At 44.6% G+C, this 15,787-nt stretch overlaps 1 protein-coding gene across 7 annotated transcripts in view; it reads right to left on the reverse strand.

Moving 5' to 3' along the window:
• Window positions 1–13,309: 13,309 nt before the first annotated feature.
• The window catches only part of LOC101827738 (multidrug and toxin extrusion protein 2), a 40,569-nt gene continuing 38,091 nt past the window's right edge, over window positions 13,310–15,787 (reverse strand). For 6 of the 7 annotated variants that reach the window (XM_040748804.1, XM_040748801.1, XM_040748803.1 and 3 more), the window contains one exon: window positions 14,822–15,618. In XM_040748804.1, coding sequence (XP_040604738.1) covers window positions 15,383–15,618 — 236 coding nt within the window. In that variant the 3' untranslated portion in view covers window positions 14,822–15,382. Of the gene's footprint in view, window positions 13,752–14,821; window positions 15,619–15,787 lie in introns of those variants that run through there. The other variant, XM_040748799.1, reaches the window with a different exon arrangement.

Raw genomic sequence — 15,787 nt, forward strand, 5'->3', positions numbered from 1 at the left:
ATATTTATGAAATCAGAATGAGTATAAAAGGTTTTGTTACTGTTATTGCTGTTTTGTTTGTTTCTTTCTTTGGAGCTAGGGTGTCCTAGCCCAGGCTGGCCTCAAACTCACTTTGTTGGGGGTGGGGAAGGCCACGGCATACCTCCTGCCTCTGCCTCCCAAGTGCTGGAATCACAGGCACTTACCACCAGACTTGGTTCTGTCTGGTGCTGGGGATGGAACCCATGGTTTTGTGTACTGTTTTTTTTTGTTGTTGTTGTTGTTGTTTACGAGACAGGGTTTCTCTGTATTGTTTTGGAGGCTATCGGTCCAGCCTGGCCTCGAACTCACAGAGATCCGCCTGCCTCTGCCTCCCGAGTGCTGGGATTAAAGGCGTGCGCCACCACCGCCCGGCGGTTTTGTGTACTGTTAAGCAATGACTTGACCACCAGTGTGACCTCCTCAGCTTCTGACAAAACTTTTAATAACAGATACACACTGTGGAAGAGATAGAGACAATGGGTGAATTTGAAGAGATTCACTACCCTAAGGGGGAACTGGAGTACTTCTGTAACAGTTCATAGGTATCATCTGTTCTCACCTTGTGGACCATTTAAAGGGGTTTATGAGTAGATAAGTTAGCTGCTGACTGACTTGTTTTGGTAGCGCTAGAAACAATAAGCCCTGCTTCGTAACAGGAATGTTCTCATTTCATAACAGGAACACTGAGACTCAGTGTAGCCAAATAAGGCAGTTTATTTTCATGACTTTGCAAAGCAAGGTGTTGGCCTAGAATGACAGGTGCAACCAATGATCACAGACAGCAGTGCAAATCATTCCTCCCTTTGTTGATTAGTGTGTAATCAGGAAGGCACAACCCTATGGTCATCCACACCTTATCTTTCCTTCAGTGGTTTGTTTGTCTTTTTCTCAATAAAATCAGTGTGTGAGTTCATCTCTACCTTTCTTATTTGTTTTGAAACTTATTAGGCAAGCTTGGCTGTGAGGAATTTTCTACTTTAAAGTCATAGTGTAGGTATTGGAGGGTGTAGCTTGACAGAGGTCAAGTAAGCAAAAGCTAAAGACACTAAAAACAATAAAGGCCAACAGGAAACTGTAAGGTCTTTAGCAGCCTACAGGAAAAGGTCTAAGGGAGGAGCTATCCGTGCTAGGAGTTCTGTGCTAAATTTTTATCTTAATATAGGTTCCCTAGGATTTTGATGTTTTCTTTGAGTTTTAAGTGATCTTTCACTACTTCTCCTGAACTATAGATCCAAAAGCCACAAGTTTCACTAATGAGGGTGTATGTGTCTCTTGCTTCTGTAACAGGATATATAAGGTCCCCCCAGGTACACTGCAGTATAAAATTTCTGATACTCATTTCTATAACTTAGGTTCAAATTTGCCAAAAGAATCCTCTAAGAATAGATTCAGAGTTGTGATGGGGTAAGTCCTTCTGTGTATATGTCTCTCTTCCTGGTTAATGAATAAAGCACTGTTGGCTAATAGGGAAGCAAGATAGGGGGGACTAGGAGTCTAGGAGGATTCTGGGAAATGTAGTCAAGGGTAGAGCATCGCCATGTGATCCCGGGAGGAGAGAATGCAAATCTGGCATTCTCGGTAAGATAAGACCTTATAAAATATATATATTAGTAATTATGGGTTAATAATTAAGTCAGAGCTAGCCATTAAGAAACCATAACGAATGGCCAACAGCTTCTTAATATTGTGTCTTGTGTGTTATTTGGGGCTAAAATGGGACCCAGGTGGGATCCCACAACAGAGTTGCTCATCCTATTCCCGGTTTTCTTCACTAGTATCCAAGATGAGAAATGCTAGACATTCCTGAGATTTTGACTTTGTTACATTTGAAGCAAGAATGTGAAGGTGAGCGTGTGTTCTTTATAAAGGAGCCAAGATTGGGAAAGCATTGTGTTCTTTATAAAGGAGCCAAGATTGGGAAAGCATTTGGTAGATGAGAAATCTGAAATGCTGACATCCTAGATCTCAGAGGCAGCCACTTCCGTACATTAGCACTACCATGGAATCAAAAGTTAGTGAAGTCAGAGCCACAGAAAGTAGTATCTGTCCCCATGAGACTCACTCTAGTAGCTGGCCCTTGAATACAAATACATCACTGGTTTGTCAGTGGAGTGCTATAATTGGCTAGAATTGAGAGGCTCCTGGACCTCAGAGATTGAGTCTTTCTAGCCTATGTCCTGGTTAGTTAGTTAGTTTTTTTCCCTTCAGTTTGACACAATCTAGAGTCATTCAGAAAGAGGAACTCTCAACTGAATAAGATCGGCATATAGGCAAGTCTGCCATGCATTTTCTTCATTAATGATTGATGTGGAAAGGCCCAGGCCACTGTGGGTTTTTCCAGCCTTGGGCAGATGGTCCCGAGTTGTAGAAAAAAGCAGACTGGGCAAGCTATGAGAAGCAAGCCAGTAAGCCGCATTCCTCTATGGCTTCTGCTTCAGTTTCCTGCCTTGACTTCCCTCAGTGATGGAGTGAAGCCCAATAGTTATAAGATGAACGTTTTAGTTTCTTTTGTATTGCTGGAACAAAACACCATGACCAGCTAGCAACTAGAAGTGGCATGAGTCTTTTGAGACCCAAAATCCCACCCCTAGTGACATACCTCCTCCAACAAGGCCACACCACCTAATCCTTCCCCAAAAGTTTACCAGCTGGGCATCAGTTATTCAAACATATGAACCTATGGGAGCCAGTCTCATTCAAACCTCCACACCCCACTCCCTGGCTCCCATAGGTTCATGACCATATCATAATGCAAAATGCACTTAGTACAACTTTAAAAATTTCCCATAGTCTTTCATAGTCTCAACACCAATTTAAAGTCCAAAGCCTCTTTGAAACTCAAGACAATCTCTTAATTGCAACTGTTGGGTTTCAGGAAGTGCATTATGTCCAGAAATGAACTCAAACTGCACCACAGAAGGATTTCTGGTGATTAGGTAAAAGCCAGCATTCTTCAGGAACTTATGAAATGGGTTCCTGTGCCAAAAGGACTCCTTTCCCTCGCCTCTGGGAAACTCTCCGTTAATACATAGCTGTGGTTGCATATCAAAGCCCACGCTGGCCTCCAGACTCCCTCAATCTCTATTCACAAGAACCCATTACACATTTCAAAGCCCCCAACACTAGAATTCTGGTCCCTCACCTCCCTTTTTACCCTAAGCTCCAAAACCAGCAGCATCTCTCAGCTTCTCTGGCTACTTATCCTCCTTATAAACTCATGTGTTTTGTTTTTTTTAAACCACGCCCCCACTTCACTATTCCTGGCCATGTCTACTTCTTTTTCTCTCTGCTCTAGATTCTTCCAGATGCCTCTGGCTGTTCTCTCTTTTACCCACAAAAAAAACCTTTCCCCCAATCATGGAACAGCCATTTGGTGTTTTCTTTACTGCATCCCTCACATCCATCAACCTCCTTTAAAACAAAAAGCAAATCACATACTTCCAACATACAACTGCACAGAATATACATTACTATTACAAAAGGGAGGGATCTGGTTATAGTGAGGTAATTCTGGGCCAAAGCAAGACCAAGACCAGGAAGAGCAAACTCCAAATCCTGTAGCCCCATGTCTGATGTCAGAGGGCTTAGAGGACTTCCCTTCTGAAGCACCCTCCTCTCTCTTGGGCTGGTTCCATACCCTGTGTGCAGCTCTCCTTGGCAGATGTCTCATTGCTCTAGCATCTCCAACATCACAGGGTCTCTAATGCCATCAGGTTTCACTTTCACAGCTGTGTGCAATGACAAACCTCTCAGGGGCGCCATGCGGGGACTCCCCTGCCACACAGCTGGCCTCAGTAGGTCTCCTTAGCAGCAGCAGAGGAATATTTCACAACAGCTTTACCTGCACATCCCTCGGGACTCTAAAGCCAGACTGTGTGGATGACAGTCCTGCCACCCTTTGGTCCCATTTGCAGCAGCTTTGATTTGTTGGGCCTTTTCCTTTGACAAGTTGGAAGCTTGTCTGGATGGGTGCACTGAGCTGGAGAGTTAAAGGTTGAGATCCCAAGGTCCCCGGACACCAAACAACAGTTACAGTGGGGCAGGCACATAGAGAAAGTGAAAACGGACAGACTTTATTAAAACAGACAAACTGCTCCCATCGAGGGGATGGGAAGGGCCCTAGAGGTATGAGTCTGCCCATAGGATTTGGGTCAGACTTTTTGTAAGCTAGTCAGGGTAGAGTGGGCTCCCTGCTCTAGACTCCCTCTCCTCCCTGGTTGATCCTGCCTAGGAGTCATGGTTCCACCCTCCCCTCCCGCTCTCCACCTCCCCAATCAGTCCAAGTTTCCCACTGTCTTTCAGGAGGACAGCAGTTGCCTCTGAGACAGGTTCCTTGGGTGAGGATGCCTAGATCTCCTCAGTGAAGGCACCTATTAATTATTACTACAACTAGAAACCTCAGCCCTTGCACCAGTGAATGGGTCTTGCCAATATTCACCAGCATGGTTGTCTGCTGCTGATCAGGCTGTAAAGGGGATATTTCCAAGGACACTTTCAGGATTGGTTTGGAAGCCAATCATAAGAGCTGAAGGCATCAGAGGCTCAGTTAGAGCATGGAGAGCTTGGCTCCCAGTGGCGTGGCCTGGTGAATACTGTTAAGAGCCTCTGTTGGGAGGATGAGGGAAGGAACAGCTTGTTTCCTGGGCTCTGCAACCATCATCTGGTTACTGTGAAACCCTTTCAGAATGTGTTGGGTTTCCTGAGGTATGCTAAGGATGAGTGAGAATGGCCTTGGGAATGGAGGCCTCTTTGATTAGAAACCAAGATGACTGTTTGTCTAGATGATGGGCTTGGTAATAACCCAGAGAAATGTCAAAGTGATCCTTCTGGTGGGCATTGTAATGCACCATGGCCACTGAGTTGGAAGCCAAATAGCTTCTGGTAGGTGTTGGCTATTGACACTGAATCTGGCAGCAGAGCCAGCTTTCCCAGCCCAGCTCAGAGACTTCCCTTGTAGACCACACCCCTGGAGACCTCTAGTTGCCAGGTTCTACCCCTAGACTACTCTGGTGGCTAGGTCTGACCCCTCAAGAAATGCAGAGAGTGGTCAACCAACACCCCTAGCTACAACAGCCAGGTCCCCCCAAGACTTCTCTAACACTAACACCCATTCCCTAAGGCTGTAACAGCCATTTGTAGGCCCCACCAGATGGGAGAGTGGCCAGGCCCCACCCTACAGAGAAAAATCCCACCAATCCCTGATCTTGAGGCAAGATAATCCCTCCAATCCCAGGCCACTCTGGAAAGATCCGCCCCCAAGAAACCCCAGTATAAACCCTGTCTCCACTCAGGTCTCTGCTGCTTCTTGCCAGAGCAGAGGCAGCCACCTTGCAGGTTTTCTCTCTCCCAATAAATCTCTTATGTGGGATTTGTTGTGTGGTATGACTTCAAGGTATTCCTTGGCTCCCAACTACTAGGATACCTTTTCCCTCAGAGCTGTAATACTTACAGTAAGTTCAAAATCAGGGCCGTATTTAATAAGGGAATTATGAGCAGTGAAGAGGCCCCTTTCCTCCAGATAGATTCAGGGTTGAGGGTCACATGGGTAGATGGGCTGGATCTTTGTGAACATTTTATCACTCCCAGCTCTTCTGGGAAGCCCCAGTAAAGGCAGTCAGTTCTGCATTTCAGGCTGAGATGAAATTCCCCACACAGGTCCCAGACTCTAAGACTTTACTGTCCAATGCCATGATAGCCTACACCCCACTATATAAAACCACTTCCATCCACACACACCTTAGCTTCTGGCTGGGAATGTGGGGAGTCCTATAACTCTGGTCTACCACCACAGATAAGAACAATTGTCTCTACTCAAGAATGCTATAGCGTGACCTTAGGGTTAGAATCTAGCAGTAAAACATATCATGGTTTTATGCTAATCTCTAGAGAGTAAGAGCAGAGTCAGGGGTGACAGAACAAGTCAGTGAGTAAAGGTACCCACCACCAAGCCTCGGCATCTGAGTTCTATTGCTGGAACTCCTGTGGTGGAGGGAGAGAATTGACTCCTGTAAGTTGTCCTTTGACCTTCACACACACTGGCATACACGAGCGTGCACACGTGTGTGGCACATACACACAGAGACACACACACTAAGTTTTTTAAAAGAGAGATGTGTCTAGTATATTTTTTTCTTAGAGCCTCGTGTGTCCCAGACCCCTACATAGAACTCACTTTGAAGCAGGGATGAGTTTGAACTTCTGATGCTCTTGCCTACCACTTATGGGTGCTGAGATTACAGGCACTTGCCGCTCTACATCCAATTTATGCCCTGCCAGGCGGTTGAATCCAGGGCTTCATGCATCTAAGCAAGCACTCTGCCACTGAGGTACATTCCCAGCCTGAGTTTGTTATCTACTGACTTTAACATCTGCAATCTAGTGGGTTCAAGGACCTAGTGAGGGAAGTAAGTCATCACATCAGCCCCAGGGTTAATGTGTATGCTTCCTCAACCAAGAGACCCACAGCTGATAGTCTCCTAATGTAAAAGTACCGCCAAATCTAATGACTTGGAGAGACAGCTACTGGGTGCCAGGAAGGCCCCAAAGTTTGGGAAGTGTCCCCCTTAGACTATGTATACACAGAGAAAAGATGCAAGATTAGGAAAAGTTAGCAATGGAACCAAAGTAAGTGTCTGCTTTAGGAGGCCTAGAGCCTGTGTCATTCCTAAGATCCCATCTAACAGACATTCCTCTTGTCCCCCATCCATGTGTCCTCTTGTCCCCCATCCATGTGTCCAATCTTTTGACATTGACATGAAGCTGTCATCTACATAGTTCTCCCTTGGGAGTCATGCCATCAGGTTGGAAACATTGAAAAAAATTCATGACATTTTCAGTAAGTGTATAGCCTTCTTGTTAGGGCATGTTGACAGTTGTGGGAGGAACTGGGCCACACTGACAGCTCCCATGGGAAGCATGCAACCTTCAGCACATAGTTGCCCATACTGCAAAGCCTCATAGAGTTTAACAACAAGGCCCAAGCTAGAGAATCTCAATTCTGCAAAGCCCTGTCATGTCCAAGCTTTATGTAGTTCTTAGTGGTTTTATGACTAGGATTCCTATAGTTTTGACCTTACTGTGATGGCAAAGACTTTGCCTCAGATTAATATAAGGCCCAGGAATTTGGACCTTTTGGTGAGAGATTTAGGCCTTTGAAGGAAAAACCTAACTACATGAGGCAAACTTTAGAAGTTATGCTTGATTTGAAATGTTTTTTTCCTGGATGTTGAGGTTCAGTATTCTACAGCAAATGGGAATTGAGTCTAGGTGGATGGGAACACAAAAGAAACATCCTTAATCTAACATTGTGAATCAGGAGGCATTGGTGTAAAGATTGGGGATTATAGGGAAGTCCAGGACACCTTGGTTATGGTCTTCAGGCGGAACTATTCTGTGGATTCCATCTGATTTCTTTATTGCCCATGTTGAGCTTTGTATGGTGTATTAGCAAGAATAGTTTCAATAGCCCAGTGATCAGAAGTCTATCATGAGGCTATGTTTCCATGTCTCAGCCTTCAAAGGATATTAGGACCCTTGAGGGAAAATATAGAGACAAGTGTGGCTGTCAGTGAATTTCCTGGAATGGAGATACCCCTGACTGATAAGAAGTTTTTCAACTGATGTGGGGGCCTATGGAAGAGATTATGGGAGGGTAGCTAGCAGGCCCCAGACAGCTCATAGACATTACAGGACAGGAGGCTTAGTGCATTGGTTGACACAAGAGCCTTCAGAATCTCAAGAGAGTCCAGGGATACAGGAGGTTGTGTAGCCTCAGTGTATTTCTACATGGTCTTATCTTATTGGAGAACGCCTGACTCTCCTCTCTTCCTGGGCTCACATGATGACCTCTCTCTGCCTACACTTCCCAGAATCCTCCTCCTTGGGTAGCCCCACCTATCCTTCCTGCCTGGCCACTAGCCACATAGTGCTTTATTCATTAACCAATAAGAGAAACATATGTACAGAAAGACAACCCCCATCATCTCCTCTTTTCTGCCCAAATAAAAAGAAAGGTTTTAATTTTAAGATAGTCAAATTACATATAATAAAATAGTTATTAAGCAAGAACTATAATTACAATATTTAGTCCATTAACATTTGGCAAAATTTAAAGAAAATATTCTATCATCTATCTTTGTGAGTCTAAAGTCTAAAATGTAACTTATCTTTTATCAGAACTAACGAAACCATAACCATAACTATCTGTCTTCAATTCCATTAAGGATAATATGTAAACTCTAGAATTGACAGAGACATCTTGCTTCCTGGACAGTCATCCAAAGTTCCTCTGTAATGTTGGAGCATCCATCTTCGGCCCATAGGCCATAGTGTGTCTGACAGACTTCTCATCAAAGCAGGAAATTTCAAACTGTCCCAGTTTGCCAGTCATTTTTCTCTGTGTCCTGCAGAATGTCTGGCAACTTCTTCCATGAAGAGGAACCCTGCAGGACTGTCCCATCTTGTTTCAGCAGTCACTTTCCTGTGGGTCCTGCATGCCCACTTTATACAGCATACAGTCAAACAGTCCAGGCAAGAGCAGTTTCTTGCCCAAATGGCTAATCTTGCCATGTCAAAGGCAAACTCCATAACGAGTTTCTTCGATGCCCATCTTCCTCTCTGAAGTAATTGGTATTGCAGGAGCAGTCGTGTCTCACTGTCATGAAAAACCCTAGACTATTTTAAATGTGGTATTCTGTAGACCTTTGAAAGGCTTGACGACTATCTATCCATTGATATATATATATATACATATATATATATATACACACACACATATATATATATGTGTGTATCTCTGTGTGTCTAGAAAACATAACTATAAGTCTTGACTATTTTAGGTGACTATATTTAATCTAATTTAATTATATATTACTTTTTTTTGGTTTTTTGAGACAGGGTTTCTCTGTATTGTTTTGGAGGCTGTCCTGGAACTTGCTCTGTAGACCAGGCTGTCCTGGAACTCACAGAGATCCGCCTGCCTCTGCCTCCCAAGTGCTGGGATTAAAGGCGTGTGCTATCAATGCCCAGCTTATATATTACTTTTTAAAAGAGCTGTATAAACACAATACCTAAACAAGGATAGAAATACACATATAACAAAATTGACCTTAAATTTGTATCAATAAATGAAAATTCACTCCAATACAAAGTATTCATTTCTATATCACCTCAGAACCCCACCAACCCTCAAAGTCCCCAATGGAGTCCCCAGAGCCCAGAAACAAACCACCCAGGATATTTGCTCACTTTCAAGTTTGACTTGAGCCTAAGGTTCTTGGATAAAAACTGGCCTGCCCTCACAAGGGGGGGGGGGACACCTACCTTCACGAGGAGTACTGCCTACCCTCACAAGGGGGTGTAGGGGTGCTTACCCTCACAGGGGGGGCATTCTTGCTCCTAGTAGGCCTCTACTTTGCAGGTTGGACAAGACCCTTGGGGGAGGGTTTTTAGTCAGGTGGTCTTGGATGCTCCTGGATGAACTGTCCTAACTGACCACAAAGCAGAGTCCTTGGAGCAGAGAGTGGGGTAGTTGCCTTAAACGAGTCCTTTCAATCACTAGAGGGAGCTCTAGGTTCCCCTGAGATGGCAGAAACAGGTTAATTTGTTTGCTACAACCATGAGTTACAATTGCTTCTTTTTACAACATGAAATAAAATAATGGTTTTTTAAAATTCTTTGAGAATTTCATGCAATGTATTTTGATCATATCACCCCCACTCCTAACTTTCCATAGATGCTGTCTTTCCTCCCTACCCATACAACTTCATGTTCTCACACTCCAACCCCTGGCCTGGCCCTCCTTCCCGCTAAGTCCAGCTTATGTTGGCCAACTACTCCTGGTGTGGCCTGGCCTGGAGTGTGCTCCTTATGGCAGATGTCACTCCACTGAAGAAAGCTGACTTCCCTTCTCCCAGCATCGATCAATGCCAGTAGCTCCTCAGCTTGGGGTGGAACTTCATGCCTGCCTCTCCTTCTCCAGCCTGGGATTCTGTCTGGTTTAAGCTTTCACAGCCACTGTGTGGTCGTATGCACATTTGTCCTTTGTTCTGGAAAACACTGTTTACTTGAAGTCATTCACCTCTGGCTCTGTTGTATAGATCCCTGAACCTTAGGGGAAGGGTATAAGGTAGATATCCCATTTAGGACCTGGCAACCTGAAGTCTCTTATAATTTTCTTGAGCAGTTGTGTGTCTCTGTGTTAATCCTCATATACTATATGAGGGTTGAGTGATGTGTGACTCTATGGGTATAGTTAATAAGCCATTAGGAGTTATTTTATTAACTATGTCCATTTAGCAGAGTAATGATAGTGGCTTTCTCCCTCTGGCCCATGACCTATCTATCCACAGATTTTGGCCTCATTGACAGTGTCGGGGATGGATTCCATCTTGTGGAGTTGGCCTTCAATCCAATAAAAAAAGGTGATTGGTTATTCCTATAACATCTGTTGCTACTATTCATCAGTGGGCTTACATTTCCAGGGTTATCATTATTGTAGCTTTCTTTATTCTTCCAGTTGGTACTTTTGGCCCTCAGGGTCCCCTAACAGTTATTAAAGATCTTGAAGACCATGTCTAATAAAGTAAAAAAGGCAGTCTGGGGCCCCTGGTCTAGTGTTTGAAGCTTTTTGTGTGATATCTGGAGAGGCTAAGCATGTAAACTGTATAGTCAGAATGACTTGGCCCTCTGACTTCTCAAGGTTTAGGTTAACTTACTCGTGTGTGATTTCAGCCTACATTGAAAGTAGACAGATGTGTGGAAGCTCCCTGCATTATTTCCTGTAATTATTATGGTTGGTACATTTTGTAATGGCCTTTTTCATTGCCTCTAGTAGACAGGCACTCGATATGGCCAAAATGAATCATTCCTCCTTCATTCCCTACATGGGTGGTCTGATGTGACCAATGGGATTCCATAGGCGGCACAGCAGCGGAGTCTGGGTTGCTCAGGGAGCTGACCTTGAAGGGCTACTCATAAACTGAAAATGGCCATGAGTCAGCTGTGAGGGAGGACTCACCATCCCAGGGAAAGCCGATTCTCTCTGGCCAGGACGTCGGGCAGGAGGAAAACAGCAGGGGCAAACGCTGCCCACACTCCACTCCCTCTACTCTGAGAAACAGAACGGTACCTTCTGTTCACAGCCCAGATAACGGGACCTGGAAGCCGCTTAGTGCCTGCTTGCCTCACTCTCGCTGTTGCCATGATATTCTTTCTCCAATATTAGAACCCACTTCTTTGGGATTTCAGTGTAGCCTAAAGTACGGCAGCTGTCCAGGAATCCTCCAGGCTTTCAGGACCAGACTGGGACAGCTGAGACATCCAGGCTCATGAGCTGAGCAACTACCTGATTCTCAGCCTCTCCGGAGTTAAGACGGCCATTGTTAGACTACATGGATGGTGTCCTGAAGTCAATATATCATCTAAACACACACACACACACACACACACACACACACCAATTAATTCTCCTCCCTTAGAGAACGCTAAGTCAGATCCCAAGAAATCAAAATTTACCCAGGGTCTCATGCTGGGAGGAGAAAAAGGTTGAAGCCTGGTGCCAACCAGAAGACGAACTCATTCCCAGAAAGATTTCACACAGCTCTGATGACTTATCAGGCCACCTTGCTGAAGAGACAGGAGCTGGTGCAGTAATAACTGGCAGACCCGCACTTAGATCAGGCCTGAATAGTTACACATTGTTCTCTATTTAAACTGAATTTCATACCAGGACCCTGAAAAATGGCCTGGGGCCTGGAGCTCGGGGCTGGGGTGGGGGACCCACCAGACCTATTCATCTGTTCCCCTCCCTAAGTATCTATATTGGCTGAATCTCTTTTCCTGGCTTTTCTCCATCTCCTGTCTGTCTAATTGAAGAACCTAGGTTGTTAGGGCTGCAGAGCTCAGGTTCCCACTCTAGCGATTCAGGTAGCACACTAGCCCCTTACCCTTGTGGATTACACTGACTGGTCCCCTTCTCCGCTACCTTAAGGTATCACCAAAATCTAGGCTTAGCCGCTGTAAAAGGATCCACTCCTTAGGGGTGGGCTTTTTCCCTTTTGGAGAATTCACAAGATGTCTTTATCTGCAGTGAATATTACTTTTTTAAGATGTATTTATTTGTATTTTATGTGTGAGTGTTTTGCCTGCATGCATGCTTATGCACCACATGTCTGCACTGCCCACAGAGACCCTAAGAGGACTCAGATCCCCTAGAACTGGAGTTATAGACAGTTGTGAGCCATCTAGTAGGTGCTGGGAATTGAACCTGGGTGCTCTGCAGGAACAGCCCGTGCCCTTCACTGGTGAGACTGCGTAATATCTGTTACCTTTTCTGCTCGTCATTCTGCTTTTCTCCTCTTTCTGCCTCTGCCCTCCTGGTTTTGACTGAGCATTTTTTTGAGATGCTCTTTTGTCTTGGCATACCAGTCAGCTCACCTTTTCCATGTCCAGTTACTGCCCTGGGTTCGAAACACAAGCTCACCGCTGACCCAGTCTCATTCCTGAATCAAACCACCTGCTCTGCATGTGACTCCAGGGCCTGGCCTTTGTCCTCAATGCAGAAGACTGGGAGGATACGCTAGCAGAAAGGAAGGTTGGGTTTCTAAAAGGCACTTAAGACAGAATTTAAGCATAAGGGTTAAGAGGAAGAGAGGTGTTCTGAAAGTAAGACACGTCCACAAGCATGGGTGCAGACTTCTCTGAGGGAATCACTCTCCATTGACTTTACATTAGTCTTATTACCATTTTAGCAGGGGTTTTGTCTTCATTTTTTCTGAGACACAAGGTCTCTCATTGTAGTCCTGGCTAACCTAGAACTCACAGACAAAGCTGACCTCAAACTCACAGAGATCCACCTGCCTCTGCCTCAAAGTGCTGGGTTTTGAAGCTGTTATTTTCTAAGAGTTGCTAAGGAACTTGAGTAAGTAGTCCTTGGGGGGACCTGACAGGATTACACTTAATAAAGTTAAAGTATGGATCACAGGGATGCAGGAAGATAGAATGTCTTCTCTGTAAATGAAAACAGCCTTATTTGAGATTCTCAGAAAATATCTAGGACAATGGTTCTCAACCTTCATGATGCTGGGACCCTTTAATACATTTCCTCGTATTGTGGTGGCCCCAACCATAAAATTATCTTGTTGTGACTTCATCACTGTAATTTTGCTACTGTTATGAATTGTAAATGTAAATATCTGATATACAGAATATCTGATATACAACCCCTGTGAAAGGGTCATTGAACCCCACTGATCTAAGAGAAGAATGAGGCCCTACTCAAGATCAACCATTCAGGTTTTAAGTCTGATTTATTGCCATCAATAGCTAAATGTGAAAGGAATATCATCTCTACGTTGGTGGCATTCACAGTAAATGCTGAAGTTCTTGCTTCTCCACTGGCAAGCTCTGGAGTATGGGTGTTTTTCTCTCCCCATAGTTTCCTGTCTATCCTGCTGCAGTTCCCCTAAAACTTACAGTATAACATAACGATTCCACTCCCCGGTACATATTCAAATGGAGTTGGACAGGTGTGTATACAGAGAACCTGTATATGAATGGTCACACCAGTGCTATTTACACTAGCTGAGAGAGAAGCAGTCAAGATGTATCATTCAGCCAGGAAAGGGAGGAGGGTCCAGATGGGTGTGGCTCTGAGGATGAACATCAACTATCAAGCTGAAGAAGCAGATGCAAAGGGCCAGATGTTGTCCTTCAATACCCTGGAGGTAAGTCTACAGACATAGAAAACAGGTTAGTGTTTGCTGGGGGCTGGAGGAAGAGACTTGAGTGCCACCTTGATAAACGAGGGTTCCTTTGGGGCTTGATGAAACACTTCACAAGTAGGCAAGAGTTATGACTGCATACTGGCACTGAATGCCTCTGAGGTTACAAATGATGCATTTTATGTGGTATAGATTTACTTCAAAATATCTTATCTTGTAGTGTCCTGTTCTGTGATGTGGCTATACTATTGTTATAATATTTTCTATTGTCTCCTTGAGGTTGTAAGCTTTTATACTTATAATCTCACTATTTATTATGGGTTTCTTTATCAGCTTTACAGAGCGAGTTGATGATCCTCGGTTGTCTTCTCATCCACAAGACAGCAAATTAAATAAGCAAAAGGAGGTACTGGCTGCCCAGCAGATGCTACAGTGTTCGCTGAGGACCTTGTGTTAAGGACATAGTCCCTGGTGCATCACTAGTGGAAGATTATGTGGCTTTAAGAGGTGGGGCCTAGCGGGAGGATGTCCAGCCTTTGGAAGCCTGGCCATGAATGGGATAGTGAGAGCCCAGCCTCTTTCTTTTCTTTTGACTCCAGGTCATGAAGGGAGCCTCTGCTCCATCACAGGCTCCCTGAGACAACACAGGTAGCTGACCACAGAATAAAGCTTCCGAAACAAATGAAATGTTTTCTCTACATCTACTGATCTCACCGGGTCTATGGTATAATCATGGTAACTAACACTGTGGGGCTCTGCACGCCTCTATGGGTAACTTGGGAGCTTTGTGCTTGGGGAATGCCTGGTATTTGTTTGTTGTTTTAGTTTTTAAATACTAATACTTTTTAAATCTAGATACTTTTTAAAAAAATTATCTTAGATTTGCCCAAATTTTCTAGATTTGGCTATAAAAATGTCTTTCCTGAAAAGTGAAGCCAAACCAAAACATTGTGGGAGTCAAGGAACAACAACAACAAAGTCCTTATCTTATCTAATTAGTATGAAAATTTGTTTAAAGCTGAAACCTAACATTACCGTTTATAATAACATCACGTCCCCAAATATTCTCAGCACGCATCTTAAATTGTAGGTATTTATTTTGTAAGTGCTTGTGTGGCACAATACCCAGACAGAGGCAGAACAGGTGCCCCATATTCACTCACTGTGAGGCTCCAGCAGCAGAGGATGCGTGGAAGAGTAAAGTACACTTACAGTAGGGAAAAATCAAACTGTCGTATTCGGAAACCATGATAAAGAGAAAAGCATTCTTAGAAGTGAGCTTCTGGGGCGTGGGTGTGCTCAGTGGTAGAGTTCTTGCTTAGCACAAGTTGAGGCCCGTGGACTCTATCCCCAGCACGCCCCCAAATCTGGGCAACCATTCATTCATTTGTTCATCTCCCCCTCCACACACATCTTAGTGCTGAGCATCAAACAAGGGCCTTACACACAGTAGGCAAGCACACTGCATCTTTCTTTACCTGCACTACAGTGGGGCGGTATCTCAGTGTAACCACGGACACTTACTGGCAGCCTTCCTACCCACAGTTAAGAGAAACGTCTGTTCCATTAACAAGCTCCTGTCCACGTTCAGGACATGGCACACAATTATCACCAGTCCACAGACTGGTGATAATCCTATCTTAGCCACGATCATTGAGAACTCGAACTACAATTCCCGCTATGAGGACAGCAATAGAAACAGCCAGAGCCATTCCGCGATAAAGGATCAGCTGTTTCCCCGTCAGGACCTCCCCGATGGTGTGCACTGCATGCTGGCTGCTCTCTTCTATTACCAGCGGGCCAGTCTGGCTCTCCGGTCTGATGACATCAGGCAGAATCACTCCATCAGTAACTTCTCTTCCCAAGATGGGCGGATCTGTTTGAAGAGATCAGTGGGACATCCACTTTGTCACTATGGCATTAAGAAATGACCCTCGATTGTCAGCTAGTGCATGTGAAACATTTAACAGGAGAGTTCAGAGTTGGTCTGGCAAGTTATGGAGGAGACAAATGTTACTGTCATGAGAGCAGGCCATAGGCTCGAC

Source organism: Mesocricetus auratus, unplaced genomic scaffold (assembly GCF_017639785.1).
Source record: "Mesocricetus auratus isolate SY011 unplaced genomic scaffold, BCM_Maur_2.0 Super-Scaffold_100007, whole genome shotgun sequence".
Taxonomy (NCBI): Eukaryota; Metazoa; Chordata; class Mammalia; order Rodentia; family Cricetidae; genus Mesocricetus; species Mesocricetus auratus.